Genomic DNA, 21,057 nt, shown 5'->3' with positions numbered 1-21,057 from the left:
TGTCCAGCATTTTGCAATGCCTGTCACACATGTCAAATTAATGGTACTGGAGGAGAGAAACTTCATTCCACACCTCTTTTGCCAACTAAAGTTAGCTCAAAAAATCTTGAGGCTCAAGAAAAGCTATCTGTTTCATTAGCACCTTGCTAGAGCTTGATGCATCTTCAGGATGTTAACGTGAACATGAGGGTTTTCTAAAAATATACTCTTTTAATCGGAAGCCACGTTGAAGTATAAGGTTAGACCAGTTAGCCATGGAATAGATGTCACATTGCTGCTCAGTTCCTCATTATTAAAAAAGAAAATAATCTCTCAGGGTTGTTGTTTCACAAATGGCCTGTTTCAATATTACAATATCATTCTTTAAAAAACAAAACAAAAACCCTTCCCATTGCTTAAAGTCCTCAACTGAACAAAAAAAGAGAGTGGTTTTCAGTGTTTCAAACTTTAGGGAATAATAAAGAAGCAGTCTAATATTTGTTATAATGTTCCTTTCAGTGATATTTCATATTTATAGTCTTACCCACATATCCATAATGTGATGAACCTCTTCTTTAAACTGATCTCCCCTCTTGCCCAATGGTCCAGTCCAGAGTTGATCCAGAGTGCTACCTTCTAAATCTTCTGGATTAACTATAAATTGGGCAACCAGTTATCATAGTAAAAGCCTCTTCACTTCTGCTTTGTGCGTTTCAGTTGCAGTTATGCTCTGTAGTGTGTCTCTTTCCTATTGAAGAAAAATATTGACAGGGGCTAGTTCTGGATGAAGCAGGTTTGAATAGGCCTGGCTTAGCCCTGTCGTAGATTCAGGTGGGTAGTAGCCATGTTGGTATGAAGCGATAGAACAAAATTCGAGTTCAGTGGCACCTTTAAGACCAACAAAGTTTTATTCAAGATATATAAGATTTTGTGTGCACGCACACGTCCTCAGATACATTGAAATGGAAGTAAACAGTCCATACAATTAGCATCTTCATTATGCTGTATGCTGATTTGCAGCTCACCGTCTACCTATATCTACCTATATGTTGGGACTGGTAACTTCCATTTCATTGTATCTGAAGAAGTGTGCATGCACATGAAAGCGTATACCTTGAATAAAACTTTGTATACCTTGAATAAAACTTTGTTGGTCTTAAAGGTGCCACTGAACTTAGATTTTTTTTTTAGCCCTCCCTTGTTAGAGTTTGGGAAAGCTAGTCAGGTTCTTCCATGAATGGGAGACCACCAAGGAACACTGGGGCTGGTATGCAGAGGAAGGCAATGGCAAACCACCGATGCAGAGGAAGACAATGGCAAACCACCTCAGCTCATCTCTTGCCTTGAAAATCCTGTGGTCCTGGCATCACAGTGAGTCCATTGTACCTTGATGCTACACAATTATTATATAGTTATAGGTGAAGTTTATGATCCTTCCCACAGATTGCAAGCAAAGTACTTGATGGTGTTTCGTCTTCTTTTGCTGAAAGGGTTTTGCTTGAAAAAACGATAGCACTGCTGAAATGGGTTGGTTGAGCTGGAACAGTTTGACGGGGGTGTGTGGTTCTTCTAAGTTCATCGAAACCTGTTATACATACAAATTAGTCTGTTATAAGAATGTCATTAAGATTTTATTGAAAAGGTAATATAATGCCTTGTGGATGCAAGTGAATTCCCTCCTGCACAGGAGAAAGTACGTTCCCCAACAGGTATTAATTAAATGTAACAAAAATTTCCCTTGAAGTTTGCTTGACTTGCGTGTCCGCCCTTGGGGCAGGCCAAAGTGTGTGTTTGGGAGTAATTATTACTGGTAACCAGAAGTGTTACAAAAAGCAGTGAGGTCTTCCTGTCTCATGAGATTACTGGAGGGGAAAAAACCTGAACCTGTAGAAAGTTAGTTAGGTGTTCAAAACTCTCTCCGCAGCCATGAGCACCACAAAGACTCCATTAAAAATGACAGCTGTATCTGACTGTACTTTTGTGAGTTTTGTAGTTTTAGGAAGGTCCCCACCAGGGTGGCTAGCCCTGCATACATTTCACAATCAGAGGGAGTTTTCTGGGTCTACTCGGGGCCCTGTTTTGTTTTTTCGTGAAGCATCATGTTTTGCTTATGTTGTGATCTCCTCACTGACTGCGATCGTAAAGAGCAACAATCTTAGAGCAGAAAGTGGGCCTATAATTTTATATAAAAGAGGAAGAGATTGGATTTGTACCTTGCCCTTCACTCGGACTCTCAGGGTGGCTTACAAAATCCTTCCCTTCCTCTCCCTACAACAGACACTCTGTGAAGTACGTGGAGCTGAGAGAGGTGTGACTGACCCAAGGTCACCCAGCTGGCTGCATGTGGAGAAGTGGGTTATCAAACCTGGTTCTCCAGATTAGAGTCTGCCACAACCACCACACCAAACTAGTAGGGATTGAAATTGCTGGGTGGTATTGTGTGAGGTAGGTGAAAGGAAACTTGCATAAGGATAATCAACCATTAGATCAGGGTGTCAAACATGCAGCCTGGGGGCCGGATCAGGCCCTCGGAGGGCTTCTGTCAGGCCCACAGTGGGACTGGCTGTCTTCTGCTGCTTCTTCCAGTTCTGCTGCTGCTGTGTCATCGTAGGTTTGCAGCTTACAGATACACACCTGAACAGCATACTCAAGATTGCAACAGCACAGACATTTTAATGCAATAATTCAGAGCAAAAGGTGTCAGTTATCAGACACTGTTAAATAAACAAAATATTGCAAGAGTGCTAATGTTTTAAGCATGTTTTTATTTTAATTTTTTTTAAAAATCCTTTGTCTTTGTGTCCTTTATAAAGTTTATATCTCCACTACCTGGCATTACATTTTATGACACACATGGCCCGGCCCAACAAGGTCTCTTTTTATGTCAGATCCGGCTCTCATAACAAATAAGTTCGGCATCCCTGCATTAGATGGTGCTTTTGAATGTTCAGAACATGTTTTTATTTATTATATCTTGTCTTATCTCCTCAGATTCAAGGCAACTAATGTTTCAATACCAGGTTGCTTGCAAGGACACAAAACATAACAGTGTAATTAACAAGTGTTTAAAATTGCATGGATTAAAAACATACAGAATTATGTTTCTGTTTTGTCATAGTCTAGGGTTTGACTTGGAAACTACCACCAGAGTTTGGATACCTGGCAAGTGATCTGCAGAGAGGCTTGGAGTCAGAATGCCTGTTCTGCTGTGGTTTTTTACATATTGCTATGATGAAGGGCAACCAAAAATGGTGCTTTATTGATAAACTGGAGGGCTTCTTCCCTTTTCTCCTCTGTAATGCAAGATCAGACACCATCCAGTGTTTATGTTATTCCATCATGGCTATCATTGTTTGCTTCATTTATACCTCACCTTTCTCCTCAGTGGAGACCTAAACCACTTACATCATTCTCCTCTCCTCCATTTTGTCTTTACATCAACCCTGTGAGGTAGGTTAGGCTGAGAGTGTGTGACTGGCCCAAGGTCACCCAGCGAGCATTCATGACAGAGTGGGGATTCAAATCTGGGTCCCTGTTCCAACACTGTAAACACTGCACCATGCTGGATATACGTAAGCACTACACAGTAAGTCAGCATGGGCTACTATATTGCTTTTTCCTTCAACGGCCAAATTGCTGTTTTTTTTAAGGGTCCATAATCCAGTTAAGACATTTGTGATAGTCAACCAGATACTACTGAAAGCTTTAACCTCAGGACTGCTTATTCATGCCAGTTTAGAGAAGAAGAGAAGAGATTGGATTTATACCCTACCCTTCACTACCCAAAGGAGTCTCAGAGTGGCTTACAGACTTCTTTCCCTTCCCCTCCCCTCCCCACAACAGACACCCTGTGAGGTAGGTGGGGCTGAGAGAGCTCTTGACAGAAACTGCTCTTTTTCAAGGATAGCTCTTATCAAGGTCATCCAGCAGGTACAAGTGGAGGAGTGGGGAATCAAACCCGGTTCTCCCAGATTAGAGTCCGCGCATTTAACCATTACACCAAACGGGCTCTTAGCTTCAGTAGAAAAGCAAGATTTGAGTCCACTGGTACCTTAAAGACCAATACACTGGGAATCTTGTTGGTCTTTAGGGTGCTACAGGACTTGAGTCTTGTTCATGCCAGCTTAATTTCCCATCTTGAAATTCCATTTTCTTTAAGAGAAATACTTTTTTCCTCTTCTGACAAAAAGCTTGATTACAATGACAGATCTTTGTTCTCTCTCTCTTTTACCTCCTTCCAGCCTGCTGAGCATTTGTTGCTTGCGCTCTAAAAATGTCCAAGAAAAGCAACGACTATGGGGCGCTGCCTGAATATGAGAAGAGTCAAATCAAAAGGATCCTGGAGCTGGGCACCGTCATGACAGTTTACAGTCTCAGGAAGAGCAGTCCAGAGAGGAGGACGATCCAAGTCATAATGGAAACCAGGCAGGTAGCGTGGAGTAAGACCGCTGACAAGATAGAAGGATTCTGTGAGTATTTACTTAGAGGCATTATTGCAAATTGTTGACTCTCTCTCCTCCCCCCCAACTATAGTTATGTTTCTGTCTGTGTCTTTACCAGCACAGTTTATATCTCAACCCTCTTTCCTTCAAGGAACTGCGGACAGTGCGCACGGTTCTCTTTTTCTCCACCATTTTATCCTCATGATAATCCTCTGAGGTAGATCAGGCTGACAGTGTGTGGCAGGCCCTAGGTCACGTACAGTGCAGTTCTGTGTGGAAAAGCTCCAGTCTGAGCCTATAGAAATCAGTGGGCTTAGGCTGGACAAATTTTGCATATTACTGCGTTGGCAGTGAGTTTCTTGGCTGAGGTCTCCCTGGTACTAATTCAACCCTCTGACCACCACACCACAAAGTCTATGAACATTGACGGGAACAAAGAAAGTTTGTACATTATGTTGGTACATAATCCATATTCCTGAACACTAATGCTTTATTGTGCATAGAAATGCAAGGAGCTGGGGGGGGGGGAGGAATTGAAACATTAGGAAAAAATATGTTTCCCCCCCAGGTTGTCCCCCCCCGAGGACTTTCCCCCTATTTTTTCAGTGGAAAAGTGGCAACTTAAGCTAATCAATGTATTGTCTTTTAAGCTTTCATGAGCCTCAGCGCACTTCATCAAATACAGTAAAGCACTCATGTAGATAGAACTGCGTACAGAGAAATGGAAGAAAGTGAGGCTAAAAGGTCAATGCAGTTCAAGAGACAGCAATAGTAATGTCCTGATACTCTGCAAAGCACCATTAAATACACAGTCCAATCCAAGGAAGCCTACTAAGCCTTTGATTTGCTAGGAGTAATCTAGTGGTTCAGGGTGCCTTGAAACTAATGTTACTGAATTAAATCTTTCATTAGCTAACATTGTTTCTGTTTCGGAAGAAGAAAATGAGCTGTTTCTTCTTTATAGAAGATCATATTTGGTTACCTTTTGAGCTTAAAAAACTGTTTCATCTAATTAGGATGATTAATTTGAATAATTAATTGAAACCTTTATTGAAGAAGTGTTACCCATGACTATTTCTGACATAGTAACTTTTTCTATCTATGGAGAAAGTTCCAGGATGGAATAAAAGTATGAATTTGGAAGTGAATTTTGTAGGAAAAACTCATGGGAAGGTGGTCAGAGTTCCTCTTGCCCAATTCTGCTTGCATAATCTTTCCTTAAAATCATGCAATTGCATGTTTCTCTGTCGAATTTTCCATATGCATTCCAAGGCTGTGTTAATTCAGTCCTTTTAGTTGAATGAGGTTGCATTGGTAGTATGAAAATCCTCTCCAGACCCTACATAGTAAATCTCTCTGGCTTAATCAGCTATTTCTTGCTCCAGGGGGCACAGCTTTACATAAATAATCATATATAAACATACCGATTTCTCATTAGACTTTATTCTCCAATCCCTATGTTGTCTTATTCCACTATCAACATTTATTGTAAGCTCCTTGGGACAGCAACTTGTCGTATGTTAGTATGCAAAATGACATGCATGTTGATTTACCTAATAATATCAAGCTTCCTTAAGAGTCCCAGCAAGTGGTCCTAATAGGTACAGAAAATTAAAAGTTGTTCTGGACAAAACCCTAACAGAGACTTCAGCCAAAATGTCTTTGTTAAATTGGTAACTAAAGAATTGTATGAGTTGAAGGTTTTTGAGAATAGTTTTCATTTCTGAGAAAATATATTTCCTTGAGTGGATCCTGCAGAGGACATTGCTAATTGAATTAGATCTTACTACTTTTTTTAAAGTGTGACAACAAGGTTGGGTTTTTTTTAGCAACAAGTACTAAAGTGGAAATTCCTTGCTTTAAGTTTGGTCTGTTCACAAGCAGATTAAAATAACTTATTAAAATAGTTATTTTATACTAATGGCTACCTTGAAACTAGGAGTATAGTGCTTGTTTTCTCTGCAGACTTTCTGTGGATGTGACATATATTTTCATAAACCCCTGTGAAAATTGTAGCCTTAGCAAAACTTGTTGAACGTTTGGATGTTGAGAGCTTTCTGTTTCTGAGCTATTGCAATACAGATTGTGAAAACAGCATGACCTTAACCCATTTTGTGGGAAACCAGGTTTGAAAAGCTTAGGTTGTATAGTTGTTCAGTGTATGACCTTGTCAAAACCTGTAACCTTGTTGAATAGAAGTTTGTGGGGGAAATCGATTTGGCCTTCATAACTCAGGATTTTGAGAAGTCAAAACTCACTGAAAAGACAATAATACTAGGAAAAGTTGAAGGCAGAAGGAAAAGAGGGAAGATCCAACATGAGATGGATTGACTCAGTCAAGGACACCATGGCCATCTGTTTGCAAGACCCGAGCAGGACTGTTAACGATAGACCGTTAATTCATAGGGTCTCCATAAGTCATAAGCAGCTTGATGGCCCCTGACACACACACAATTCAGCATTTGCATGGAAGTATTCTAAATGGAATTTCACAAAAAACATGGAGCATTTTCTTTTGTTACCATTTGCATTTCATTTCCTTCATTTGATCATGGCTTGTTTTGGCATTGCTGGAAACTTAAACTGTTTTACGCCTGAATACTAGTGGAGCATCTCAGACTGTAGCAACTCAAGATCCTCCATTTTCAGTAAATATCTTTAAGAAAAGTGTATTGTCAGGTCTTGAGGAGTAGCTGATTCTGTAGGGCCACAGTTCAGAAGTTCTGAACCAGTTCTAATCAATGTCACCCCTTGATTAGAAGGGACTTTGCACCAGAGGCAGCTGGAAATTTCCTTATTTGTTAATAGCTACAGGCTGGCTGAACATGGGTGAGAAGGGGTCTTGAAAAGTGTTCATAGCTGTGCATAGAAAAAGGCCAACTTCACACAAAATCTAAAGCTTCAGTCTACAATTGAAAAACTGGATTCGAGTCCAGACCAACAAGATTTTGGAGATATAAACTTTAGAGAGTCAAAGCTTTGACTTGTGAAAGACTATACCCTGGAAATCTTGTTGAACTCTGAGGTGCTACTGAACTCGAATCCAGCTCTTCTATTGCAAACCAACACGTCTATGTTCCTGAATCAATATTCAGTTTAAAACTGCCATTGACTATTATTATTATTTGTGGACAGAGAGTTCTCTTTTTTCATTCTCTAATCTGAGATCCTTTGCATTGGAAAACAGAGTGAAAAACTCATTCAGTTGTATACAGGAAGTAATTATGATGACTGCATTAGGGAACCTTATCTCCTTGGTTCCACTCTACCAATTAGTGTTCCTTTTGCTGGTTCCCAGTGACCAATCAGTGCATTTGATGTATATGGTCCTGAGGTGATCTCCAACTTGTGTGACTTTCTTGTGCCATCCTAAGCAGAGTTACATCCTTCTGATTGTGTTAGAATGTTCACAGGAGTGGTCTGTAGACGACCAGCATTCTGGTTGTCTTGCAGCGAGAAATGTGGTGCTTGTGCGCTATTTCAGGTAGAGGTAGTTTGTGGGTTCCACCCCTTCCTGCCATGGCTACTAGAATGAATCCTGCAGTTTTCATTCAGCCGGAGAGTCCAGTGCAAATTTTCGCTTGCACTTTTCCCCAGCAGAACGAAAGTGCCTGTTAAGTTCACACATCTGCTTTTGCATAGCAGCCACTGCTGCTTTGCAAAAAAATGAGAGCCAGTTTGGTGTAGTGGTTAGGAGTGCAGACTTTAATCTGGGAGAACCGGGTTTGGTTCCCCACTCCTCTGTATGCAGCTGCTGATGTGACCTTGGGTCAGTTCCAAGTTCTTTCAGAGCTGTTCTCTCACGAGCAGTTCTCGAAAGAGGTCTTTCAGCCCCACCTACCTCACCAGGTGTCTGTTGTGGGGAGAGGAAGGGAAAGGAGATTGTAAGCTGCTCTGAGACTTCTTTGGGTAGTGAAGGATGGGGTATAAATCCAATCTCTTCTCTTCTTTTATGATTTGGGGGTGGGTGGGATACAGGTGAATTAAAACAGCTGCAGACACCTGACTTGTGCAATTCAATGTAAGCCTTTATTTTTCTCTTAGCTTTACGCATGGCCTGGCTTCCTTTCGAATTGGCTAATAGTAAATTGCTACTACTTTGCAGTCCTTTCATATTTATTTATTTATTTGGGATTTTTGCATACTGCTTTTCCATTTTAAAAAAATGCTCAGGGTTTACAATTCAGTGTGCTATACGGTTGGTGGTTTATTTGCAGGGTTTCTTGTTTTGTTTTTTGTTTTAAAGTTTGGCTTTACATGTGAGTTTTAAGCTTGGGTAACCAGCTTACACATTTGCTCAGAACAATGTGCAACATCTATGTATACTGTGACCTCTCTGTTTTACTTTTGATTTTTACACCTTTGGGAAACTGACACTTGGTTAGGCAGTTTTGTAACTCACTGAAGCTGTTTTAATAGAGCAACTTTGAAACAGAGAGTTTGCAGTTGTATTTGTTTCATGGCTCTCTGATGTTAAAGTTAAACCAAATGGGAGTGCAGAGGTTAAATAATTCTCCATTTCAAAGTCTTTCCACTTTGGGCCTTTTCCCCATGACCTGGACACATATTTCCCTCGAATCTGATGTAAGGTTTAAATTGTTTACACAAGGAAAGATTTTTTCCCCGTCTCCTCAAAATACCTAGGAAAGCATTTTCACTTTTCTGCTTTGAATCTGAGCTGTTCATAGCTTCTCCTATTTTTTTGTAAATTAAATGTTGATGTGTCAACACGAGATCACTAGACCACATTATGTATTAAGTAAAACACTACAATTTTCTTGACTTCAGTAGAACCAACTTTAGCTTTGTGTTCTGTATATTGCCATAGCAGAGGAAGATTGGCTGTTCCTTCGATCTTGAAGGAAGAATGCTTGTTTGTTTAAGGAAGAACAAAACATCCCCTGTGCAGCTTAAGTGTGGGGGTGCCTTTTAATAAAACCACCCTGGGGAGCAGTATATTTTCATCTTTATTTTTTTTTTTATTATTATAAGAGTGAGCTGATATTCAGAGGTTGAATTCTGCAGCCGGGCTCAAATTCCAGATTTCTATAGTGTGGTCATAGGACATGCAGCTTAATCAAGAACTGTCAAGAGAGTGAAATATATATTAAGTTCGTTTCCTCTCCTTTTTCAATTTCATGCATCTGATATGAATGGACTGTGCAAAGGAGCCTTAATGGAGAGCTCCTTATACTGGCTGTTCTCTTGTAATACTCAACTCTCCAAAAAAAGAAAGACGCTATATGCGTTACAGTGCACTTTTAGAATCTTATTGCTGTATGGATTTCTGCAACAGAAAGAAAAGAGGCCTTGCTTCCAGGTGACTGGTAGTTGGCACAGACCTGTTTGTGCTGCAGCGAATGTGTCCTGAGGTTGCGTCTTCAGAAGCATAAATGATCTTAGACTTCATTTCATCAACCAAGCAATTGAAAAGAGGGAGAAAACTAGCCAGCTTCCCCCCCCCCCCCGTGGTGTTTTTTTTTTTCCTGAACTGTCGTTTCTGTACTTCTGCCTTAATGGATGATTCATGACAGCCCAAACTTGCACTTGTTTGATTCACTGGTATTTCCACCCATGACATGGAAAACAGTGTTTCTGTTATACAAAGTCCTTTTATCCAGTTTGTTAGAATCAGGGCTGCCTTCCTTAGGGTAATCAGAGCACCTCTTTTAGATTTAAAAATGCTTAAAATTTCTTTAATTTGACATTAGCCCTGGTTTAGAATAAGCAGGCAGATTAGGAGGACTACAGCTCATCTTTTTCCATATAAAGGTATTTGCCAAGAGCCTTTGGGATAGTTAGGCTTGACATATGCCTGCCTGAGGTGGGTAAACCCCTGTCCTCAGCCCCAGCGATAGTGTAATGAGCCAGTGTGGTATAGTGGTTAAGAGCAGCACACTCTAATTTGGAGAACTGGGTTTGATTCCCCACTCCTCCAGATGAAGCTTGCCGGATGACCTTGGGCCAGTCACAGTTTTCTCAGAACTCTCTCAGCCTCACCTACCTCACAAGGTGCCTGTTGTGGGGAGGGGAATGAGATTGTAAGCAGCTTAGAGACTCCTTCAGGTAGAGCAAAGCAGTATATAAACCACCTCTCTTTGCTCTCACTTCCCTGACCTCAAGAAATTGAGGAGCAGGAGACAAAATGGCTGGAAAATGACCTCCGTAGTGATGCTCTAGGAGTTGCAAGGTTGGGTACCCGAAGGTTGAATGAGAGGGGAAAAAAAGGGGGGGGGGAAATAAACAAAACACATGTATTTATTCCAGGCTGCATTAAGAGTCAGAACAAGCTTTACATAAGCTGTAATAATTTCCCATACAAAGTTGATGAACATGTCAAATAACTAACACAAGACCATATGTGTTTCAGCCTCAAGGGCCTTCCTCAGTCAATAGTACATAGTTTTTATAAAAAATATATCCAGAAAATAATGTACATTAATCCTGACCAGGTGTTGTTATCTCGAAATACAAAAGAGAAAAGAAAAAAGGCAAATTGTTATAATAAGCATTATTATATATCTATCATCTATCTATCTGTCTATCAAAGCATTATTAATGCTGTATTAAAATTATCTGGAAAATTCAGCAAGAAAAATACAAAACCATTTCTACCTCGTATGTTTAAACCTGTGAATGTTCATTTGTATGTTTATAAAACTTAGCTGATATTATAATCTACAAAGTGAAAATTACGTATCAATGAAGATTTCTATGTGAGAGCAGTTACCATGTGAAGGGATCCATGGCCTGCTTTATAAGCTTACATCATACCACACAATATATGAGGTAGAAATGATTTTGTATTTTTTTTGCAGAATTTTCAAAAAAAACCCTCACAAACCTTACGAAATGAGCCAGTTCAGTAAATGGGAAGGTTTGTGGGGTCTCACAAACTACGAACTGGAATAAACTTCCATTTTCCTGGTTCGTGCCCATCCCTATTGATAACCTGGAACCACATTAAAACAGGTCCAAACTTGTTTCAGTCTCCAGGGCCTTCCTCAGTGGTCAAATTATTGTATACATGCACACTTTGACATAGAAACATGTGTTAATGCTAAAGCAGGTTGATTATAAGGCATTCCAAATATTCTGGGTGGGAAAAGAATTACGATGCATAAAAAATTTCCTTAGACTTTTCAGCACACACATCCAGGGAGTGCAGATTTAATAACTCCTCCTGACCATGGCTATGAAAACTCTCAGAGTGTACATATATGTATCCACCTTTAACTGACTCCATGTCTTTCCCTTAAAGGCTGGGGGAGATTTCTAGAGCATCTCCTGGAACTGACTCTGCATTCCCTCCTCTCCTCAGCACCATCACAAAACCTCCCAGCATTTGTTGAGATGGTGGTGAGAACAGATAAAAGGAAGTACTTCTTCACCCAAAGAGTGATTAACACATGGAATTCACTGCCACAGGAGGTGGCGGTGGCTACAAGCATGGACAGCTTCAAGAGGGAATTAGATAAACATATGGAGCAGAAGTCCATCAGTAGCTATTAGCCACAAGGTATAGATAGAAACTCTCAGTCTGGGGCAAGTGATGCTCTGTATTCTTGGTGCTTGGGGGGGGGGGCAACAGTGGGAGGGCTAGTGTCTTGGCCCCACTGCTGGACCTCCTGATGGTACTTGGTATTTTTGGCCACTGTGTGACAATGTTGGACTGGATTGGCCATTGGCCTGATCCAGCATTGGCTTCTCTTATGTTCTTATGTTAACCCAAGGGTTAGGGCAGTTTATAAATAAAGCCAAGCCTCCAGCAGAAACTAAGTTCAGGCCTTAATGCAGAACAAAGCAACCATTTCCTCTTTCTTTTGCTCAGTATTACTTCTGAGCTCCACAAATGTACCAGGGTTTCTGCTGCCTCTATTGCTAGTAGTATTAAAGATTTGTCACTAATAATAAGAGGATGCTGTGCCAAATTCCAGTTAGTTTTCAGGCAGTTGCAAATTCCTTCCATGCCTGTGACACCTGTTCTGTAACAGCATTAGGAGTCATGTTTATAATACATGAGATGTTCTAAGGCAATAGTGACATAACAAACATTGTTCCAATTTATAAATCTTGTTGGCATTTCTAGGAGCTTGGACTTCTGAACAATCCTTGTTCTGTTTACTCTGAAGTAAGTCTTGCTGATTTCAGTGAGGCTTGCTCTGGGAAAGAGGGCAAATAATTTCAGCCATACTAGTGTCTTTGTTGAGTACTCTCAATTAAATGTGCATGCGATTGTGACTTTAGTAATTTATCTTAGAAAGTGTTCAGAGGTTTTTTTTTTGTTACTGCAGTGTGCAAATCTTGCAAACTGTTCAACTTTCAGAGGAAGAGGAAAAGTTGACTTGCTGTGTTTGTTATAAACTCTTGCTTCTGTCTCCTCCCTACTGCTAAAGACTAAAATTAATTACTTTAAACCTTATGGAAAAAGAGGTGAACATTTGCATGATTGCTTTGCATGACGCAGCACAAGGTCTCAGATGCGTTTGCAAAGTCACCTGATTCCCATGCTGATGTAACCCAACTTCATCAATAATTTGTCAGTCCCTGACCATTTAATTAAAAACAACAATGAAATCCATGTCATGCCTTTTATTAGGTAACTCTCTTTGTCCCAATGAAGATAGATTCAGGTGGGTAGCTCTGTTGGTCTGATGCAATAGAACAAAGTTTGAGTCCAGTGGCACTTTTAAGACGAACAAAGTTTAATTCTGGGTATAAGCTTTTGTGCGCATGGACACTTCATCAGGTACATCGACACAGACTTCCTCAAGCCTTACCTATAGGTGGTGGGGGGTTAGTTGCCAGGAAGGGCTAGTTAGAGTCAAGATGCATAAGTAACTGGACAATAAGTCTAGCTAAGACTGGATTAAAGCATTTTGTAAGACCTGTGAATAACAGCAAATCAAGACTTGAGGAAGTCTGTTTCAGTGTACCTGATGAAGTGTGCTTGCACACGAAAGCTTATACCCAGAATTAAACTTTGTTGGTCTTAAAGGTTCTACTGGACTCAAACTTTGTTCTTGGGCCTCAGCCTACTATGCTTGCCCTGCCATGAAAGGAAAAGCCAATAGAAAGTGTATTGGACTGCTTCATATCTTTAAACATAGGATTTCTCTCATCCAATGATTCACATTCTCCCTTTAATCCAGGGCAAAGGAAAGATTAAAGCAAGTTTGGTGTCCGTAGCTCTTTATCAGTTTTCTTTTTCTGCTGAGCTCCTTATTCTGGCATCATTGCTGTCTTCTCATTGTGGATTCCTACTCCCAGACAATTGTGTATTTTGTGCTTATGAGTCTGGATTGCAATCCTACTCTTCCATTTGTAAAACATGATTGCCGACTTCTCAAAGCAGTGAAAAGCTCTATGGTTCAGCACAACGGCATTCAGCAGTGCAGTCAGAAGCAGTGACAGCCCCTCAAGTAGTTCCCTAGAGGAAGTTTTTGACTCTGAATCAGAATTAGGAGCTGCGGCCCCTAAATCATTTAAAGTTAGGCTGCCCTTTGATAAGAATAAATGCGGAGGGAAGAAAACAGCTAAATAACCCGATTCTGAAAGTCTGTTCTTTCTTTTGTGTTTATTTACTAGAACACACACACTATAGCTAATTTTGTTTGCACTGTTTAAGATAGAAATATCAGTTTTTAATCTCCAACTATATTAAAGCTAAACAACGAGGAAATATCAGGTAACTGAAACTTAAAACATCCCTGCTTACTCTGTATTTTAGTTTAGATTATTCCTTTTCCCTGTATCCTGTAGTGGGTAGAGATAAAAAGCAATTAAAATTAAAAAAAAATCCCCCCAAAACCCAACCAAAAAACAGTGTAGTCCTTATCTGGGCTATATGCTTCTAAATCCGCTGAAGTCAGTAGGCTTAGAAGGGTGTAACTCTGTTTAGAATTGCATTTTAGGGTTTATTTGAATGAGAGAGAGAACACTAGAGATTTCTAGTCTCTTTGTAAGATTTGCTTTATGTACAGACAGCATACTGACCTTCCTGATCCCGTGTCAGGTGTCCAGTAAGAAAGGTGTGCAGGACCCCCCGCCCGCCACAAGACTGCATCCCAGTTGCAAACATTTTCAGAACAAAGCTTGCTGTTCTCCCGCTCAGTCAAAATCCACAACTGCTAAACACATTCCAGACTGTTTCTCAGCTCCTCCCACTCACTAGAGGTTCAACCTCCTTACTCTGATATTTACTATCCCTTTGCTGACCATGTGGACATTACAAGTTGTCTAACTTTCTGTGTGGTCATTATGAGTCTAAAACTCACAGTTTCCGAACCAGTCTATAAGTGGTGTACAATTGCTCACATTCACTTTGATTAGGAAACTGCAAGTAATGCAAAATACACCTCCCCGCTGGTCGGGGCCGGCTACAAGGATTATGACATGCCTGCTTGTCCAAGTACAGTTCAGAGTGTTGGTGCTTTCCCTTAAAAAGTCCTTCAAAACCCTGGGATCACATGTTCCAAGGATTGTGCCTATCAGCATGAACCTCTGCCTTACTTCGCTTGGCACAGCAATGCCTTTGACTGGTTCCAGCCTCTGTGTGAGTAGGAGCAATGATTGCCTGTTTGGATGCCTTTTTGGTAGCTTCTCCAATGTTATGGAACAGTCTTTCTGAGCACATTAGATCCTGTATCCTTTCTGTACTTTGAAAGCGATGCAAGGCTGAACTTTTTAGGAAGCCTTTTGGCTCATAGGATGGGTGGTTTTAACCCTTTGGCTTTGAAAAGCAACTGCTTGGACTTAAAAAAATTGCTGGTTGTTTTAACATTTTTTGAAAAAGAATGTATTTACAATATATTCATTGTTGTTAACTATGTTGGTTCCCAGTTACCTGGGAGAAAGCCAGGTTTTTAAATGTTATAAATAAATATACGTATTGAAAAAGCTGGAAATCTCTCATCCAGAACACCTCCTGACATTAGCTCTCATTGATAAAACATTGACCAGTCGTCTTGGATTATTGGCATGCCATTCCTCTAATAAATTACAGTTGGCCTGCATCTACAGTAGCGTTTTTCATTCCCATTGTACCCCTCCCCACCTGTCCCCATGGGCATGGAGTACAGGTTGCTCAGAGAATAGGTAAGGCATCCTACGATGTTAATCTGTGTGCTCATATCTGTTAATTCCCATACAAAGTGCATCCAGCAAATAAACCGAGGTTTGGATTCAGCCAGCTTTTCTACTGGTGAGGGATGGAGGAGGTGGGGATAGATTCCGCTTTGACCATCAGAAAGGATCATGGGAACTGTATGGACAAACGCCATGGGGGAATGAGGGCTGCAATAAGGAGAACTGGCTGGGTCCAATCCTGCCCCTCCTGGACCTATATTTTTGCATTTTCGCAGCTAGACAGAGGGCTAAACTTGAAACTTTCTCAGTCATATTGAAAAGGGAGTGTGTGTGATTTGAAAAGCCTATGCTCGACAAGCAGCTTGCTGGTCAAAGTTCCGGTCTAACTTCACTTATGATATGCTTTCAAAACTGAGTTCTACCTATTTCCCTTCTACATTTCTAACATAGTCCTTGCTGGAACTGCTGCCATCCTTTCTAGTTTATCTGACGAGATACAGAAGTCTGACCTGGCAGAACTGAGCCTATTTTAAGGAGGGGGATAGGTGACTGATGCTGTTGCATTATGAATATTATTGTATTACAAAGTTTTTAGCTTGCCTTTTAGTCAAGGCAGATCCACGGGATGGCTTATTATATCTATTAAACAATAATAATAAAATTACTTTTTAAAAAGTCCTGTGAAGATACTCATCCAGCATTCATTCAGAAAGAGAAAGGGTAGAAAGCCTGTGTGGTTTGTTTTTTTTAGCCAAAAGCCTGGTTGAAGAAGAATTTCTTGGCTACAAAATGAAATACTTTGTTATTTTTCCAGATTGGTTTTCTCACTTTCCCACTACTGCCCTACACCCACTGTAACCGCTCACTCTTGTTATTGATGTTCCAGCTTCTCCAGTAGCCCCTCTTCTCATTCATTTTATAAATAAACTGTTTGCCAAGACTCAGTAGCCGTAGCAAAACCGAATGTGGCTTAACAGGTTCCCTCTGGCCTCCTAAGGGCATCTTGCAACCCTAAGTTGCTTGAACAGTGATCCCCCAACATGGTGATTGTGGGTGCCATGGAGCCCACCAATGTGCTACCTGTTGCCTACCTAGGGTTGCCAGCCTCCAGGTGGGGCCTGGGGATCTCCCGCTTTTACCACTGATCCCCAGCCGACAGAGATCAGCTCCCCTGGAGAAAATGGCTGCTTTGAAGGGTGGACTCTATGGCATTGTACTATGCGGAGGCCCCTCCCCTCCGCAAACCACACCCTCTCCTGGCTCCACCCCCAAAGTCTCCAGGTATTTTCCAACCCAGACTTGGCAACCCTATGCCTACCAGCATCTTTCCTAAAACAAGGAATCAGTTCTGGCTTTCCTCCATCTTAACGGAGGAGGCAGTACCTCTGAAGAACCTAAGAGGCATCATCTTTGGGCCTGTAGGGGCCACCCATTCAGAAGCAGTTGCCTTCATTGTGCACGCAGCCTCCTGATACTTTGTGGAAGTTCCCAGTGTTGTGACTGGACCCAGCCACAATGGCGGCCATTTTGTTGTGTTGCTCGATTCTCAGAATTTCCACGGTGCCCACCAACTCAACAAGGTTGAGGAGCCCTGCACTAGAATCTCATGTTCAGGCATGCTGAATGACAGCTTGAGAAAGTTAATTTGAATAACCTTGCAAAAAGTACCCTTTTTTTTGGTTCCAAAACAGAACTGTTTCAGTTCTGACCCATGGGACAACGTAGGAGCACCACTGTGTGTCTCTTCAGCTGGGTATTTAGAGTTTGGTTTCTGTGGTCAAACGAGAGGATCAACATGTGTGGCTGCAGAGCTGCTCGGAGGTCTGTTCGCCAGTTCAGCTGTTCATTTCCTCTGCATGTAATGCTAACCTACCTAGGCCAGACTTCCTGTTATGGCCAGTCAGTGGAGGAAGGACAGAGTTAAGTGAGTTTATAATTTTAAAATGTACTCTGCTGCAGTGCTTGGTCCTGACACACTTCCAGCAGCCACAACTTCTGTTGACTTGTTTCGTTTTCCCAAAATGGAAATTAACACCATTTTTGTATTTTTATTTCATATACTTTGTGGGGGAGGACTTGCAGTGCAATTCTAAGCAGAATGACACTCTTCTAAGTCCATTGGACTTAGGATTCCACTTAGGATAGCTTAGGTGCAAGTTAAGAGATTGCTAATGGGCTGACAGTTCACCACCTCTTTCCTGTCTAGGGAAATTTCCCCCCTACCTTTTGCTTTGTGGCTCTAACTCTGTGGTTAAGGTTTGTGTCTGTGATGTCCTTAATGCTAATTTAGGTTTCTTTTGATCAGCAGTTGACACCCAGTAGTCCTTCACATAATTAGGTTAAGACCATGGGAGAATCTGAACTTGAGAAAGTAGGGGTGTGAGGAGGGTGAAGAAAGAGTGGTATTCACAGCCTGTTCCCAATTTCTTAACTAAGATCTTTTCACATGGAGGGTTTTGGTGTGATTTGGATACCAATTCGTAGCGTTTTTTTCTCATGTCCTCACTTCCCATTCATTGTCCTTCTGTGTTCTCCCCTTTTCTCCCCTTTGATCCAATCCGAGACAGTACGAAGAAACCATGAAAAGACAACAAATGAATATGTGAGCGAACTTGAAGAAAAAAATGCTGCAGGTCGACCCCAAAATGTTTGGGAAGCATCTTGTGTGAAAAGCTCCAGGGCTAAAGAGATTGGGACATTATGTCTGCATCGGCCCCATGTGTGTTCAGGGTGTGGACTACTTTTAAAACTTATTGTACCCTCCTTCCAGGGAGCTTAGAGCAGCTTATTTAATTCCCTTCCAGCATCTTATCCTCACAGCAAACCTGTGAGTTGCGTTACATTGAAAGAGAGAGACTTCCCTAGGGTTACTGGTTGGGTTTTGTGTAGGGTTGCCAGCTCCCCCACAGGCACCAGCAGGGGGTGGGTGGGGGTAGGGTTGCCAGGTCCAGGCTGGAAAACTCCTGGAGATTTGGGACCGGAGCCTGGAGAGCATGAGGACCTCAGTGGGGTACTGTGTCATAGCGTCCACCCTCCAAAGCATTTATTTCCTTCAGGGGAACAGATCTCTGTAGTCTGGGGATGAGCTGTAATTTTGGGAGATCCCCAGGTCCCACCTGAAGACTGGCATCCCTAGTTTCGTGGCAGAGCCAGTATTTGAACCATCCCAGTCATAGATCAGTGTTCCAACAACTACATCCCACTGGTTTTTCCAGGAAAAGAATATTCCACTTTAAATGAGTTTAACAAAGCATTGCCGGTCTTCTGGTAATGGTCACTTTTGAAGCACTACAGTTCTTGGATGTCTACTACTACAGGGCAAGCTTAATTAACTAGGAGGGTCTTCAGCCATTTATTCTGAATGTACCTGTGTTTGCACTGATTTCCTGTAAGAACGTTTTTATGAAGCTCATTTTATCATCTAGCTTGAGCAAGCCTGATTGGACCACCTAATTAAATGGAGATTTCTGGAACTGACCTCTTGCCCAGTTGCTCTTTTTTCCACCATAAATGTTTTTAAGATATCGGAATCATCTTATGTAGTAAAAGCCCTGCAATTAGCACCACATATAGTGCTAAGGAAATCCGAACTGTGCGCTCAAAATAACTTAGGCAAATGAATAATGTGTATGAAACGTGGACTTAAAAGTTGCTTTGTATGCGTGCTGTAAACTGAACCAGATATTGAAGTCCTTGCAGGAAGTGTGATAACAGCAAACAGTTTGCTATCTGGAAGAAAGAGCCTGAATTACGTGGTAATCTGCCTGTATAAATGGGGTTAAATGACTGGAGGTTATTCAAGAAGAACATATACCATACTGGACACTTATGCACTAGACAGTCTCCATAAAGGGTTGTATCTAGTGGAAAAGAAAATGTAAGCTCAAGGCTGGAACATTTTAATAGAATGCTTAACACTGTGTATAAGGGATGATAGAACGTACAGACTGCATGGTTTTATTTAATTTGCATTTGAAATCATATCAAGAAATATATTGTGCTGTGATTCTGGAACACAGAAAAATTAGTGGGGAGTGATACAGTTAGTTTCATATGAAGAAGGAGAAGGAAAAGAATTGGATTTATACCCTGCCCTTCACTCAGAATCTCAGAGTGGCTTCCAACCTCCTTCCCTTCCTCTTCCCACAACAGACACTCTGTGCGGTAGGTGCGGCCGAGAGAGCTCTGAGAGAACTGCTCTTGAGAGAACTGTGACTGACCCAAGGTCACCCAGCTGGCTGCATGTGGAGGAGTCTGCTGCTCTTAACCACTACATCAAATTTAGCGCAAGCAGTCACCGAGAAGTAATAGTAGTGTTTCTGCACATGCAGAATCTATCCCAGATATTGCCTCCATGTTTGGGGGGATGTATGTATGCCACCTTGAGCTATACAGAATGGCTCTGTGTGTAGGAACTAAACTAGCTAAAAGCCTGGGGTGCTTGATGGATTGTAGAGGGCTGGAATATTACAAGGACAAAAGACCCAGCTCCCCCCCCCCCATTTATTCCCTGGGTTTTTAAAACATGACAGGCTAAGGCCTTTTGCACTGCTCTGGGCCCCCAACCCTGCCGAGAACTCTCAACCAACATGGTCACTTTGCATTGCTGGATAGGGTACACATTTATAGAGGGGAGCGATGTATGGAAAGGAAGAAGGATAGTGGGTGTTAGGCAGCTAAGGGGAATGCAGGGGGCACAGCTGTCAGTAGCAGTGACCATGTTGGTTGAGAGTTCTCGGCAGGGTTGGGGGCCCAGAGTTCAGCATGATTTAAAGCAGGAGAGAATCTGAGTTGATTTCCATCTTCACAGCTGGGCTCCTATCTTGGCTGCATTAACTATGCCCAACGTATAGGTAAACATCTGTGGTTTCTGCAACAGAAAACCAGTATCTGGTGCAGAACTGCAGAAATGAATTGCTTTGCTTGCAGCAATTAATTGCTCTTCTTTTTTTTGGGCGGGGGGAGAAAGGATGAAAGCATTTCAGATGAAGTTGGGAACGGGAATGCAATTTTGCTTTAGCAGTTCCGCTGGTTTTTTGGTTGGAAATATTCTGTGCCGATGATCATAGTAAGCCAAGGAGTTGTCAGTTTAAAACGCAGAGCAAGAAGCCTTCAATTTGAAATGGCAGCTGTGTCTAGAAACTTTAATAGATGTGGGGTTTAGATTTCTTTGAGCTCTGTGGCTTTTGTCGCAGGCCCACCAGCCAAATGTACTTGGACATGGAAAAAAAAAAGAACAGTTTTCCGTTTGCTGTGCTGAGCAGAGTATTTTGTTCACTGAAGATGATTATTGCAGTCCACTGTTGAAGCCCACATCCCATGTCCCTGTTTCTAGGCTGTTTCAAAGTTAACACCACAGGTTTTCAGCCTTGGAGAGATACTTTGATATTCAAATACCTATTGTCTCCCCCCCCCCCCACTCCTCTGTAAGGACAGTGAGACAGATTTGCATCAAGGAACAATGGATTCTTAACCTTATGCTTCTGGTTGGCATACTTTCCAGTGTTTTAAGGGTTGAGTAATGGAAATAATGATCAGGTTGACCCCT

General features: G+C 41.5%; 1 protein-coding gene across 1 annotated transcript in view; it reads left to right on the top strand.

Annotated features, from left to right (window-relative positions):
- Positions 1-21,057, top strand: part of PLCG2 (phospholipase C gamma 2) — a 98,336-nt gene that overhangs the window by 10,287 nt on the left and 66,992 nt on the right. Inside the window, exon 2 of the mRNA XM_015405807.1 lies at positions 4,221-4,448. Within this exon, the coding sequence (XP_015261293.1) occupies positions 4,253-4,448 (196 nt within the window). The 5' untranslated portion in view covers positions 4,221-4,252. The remainder of the gene's footprint in view (positions 1-4,220; positions 4,449-21,057) is intronic.

This window comes from Gekko japonicus, unplaced genomic scaffold (assembly GCF_001447785.1).
Source record: "Gekko japonicus isolate JY-2015 unplaced genomic scaffold, Gekko_japonicus_V1.1 scaffold144, whole genome shotgun sequence".
Taxonomy (NCBI): Eukaryota; Metazoa; Chordata; class Lepidosauria; order Squamata; family Gekkonidae; genus Gekko; species Gekko japonicus.
The sequence above is the reverse complement of the archived record's forward strand: the minus strand, read 5'-3'. Positions and strand labels throughout refer to the sequence as shown.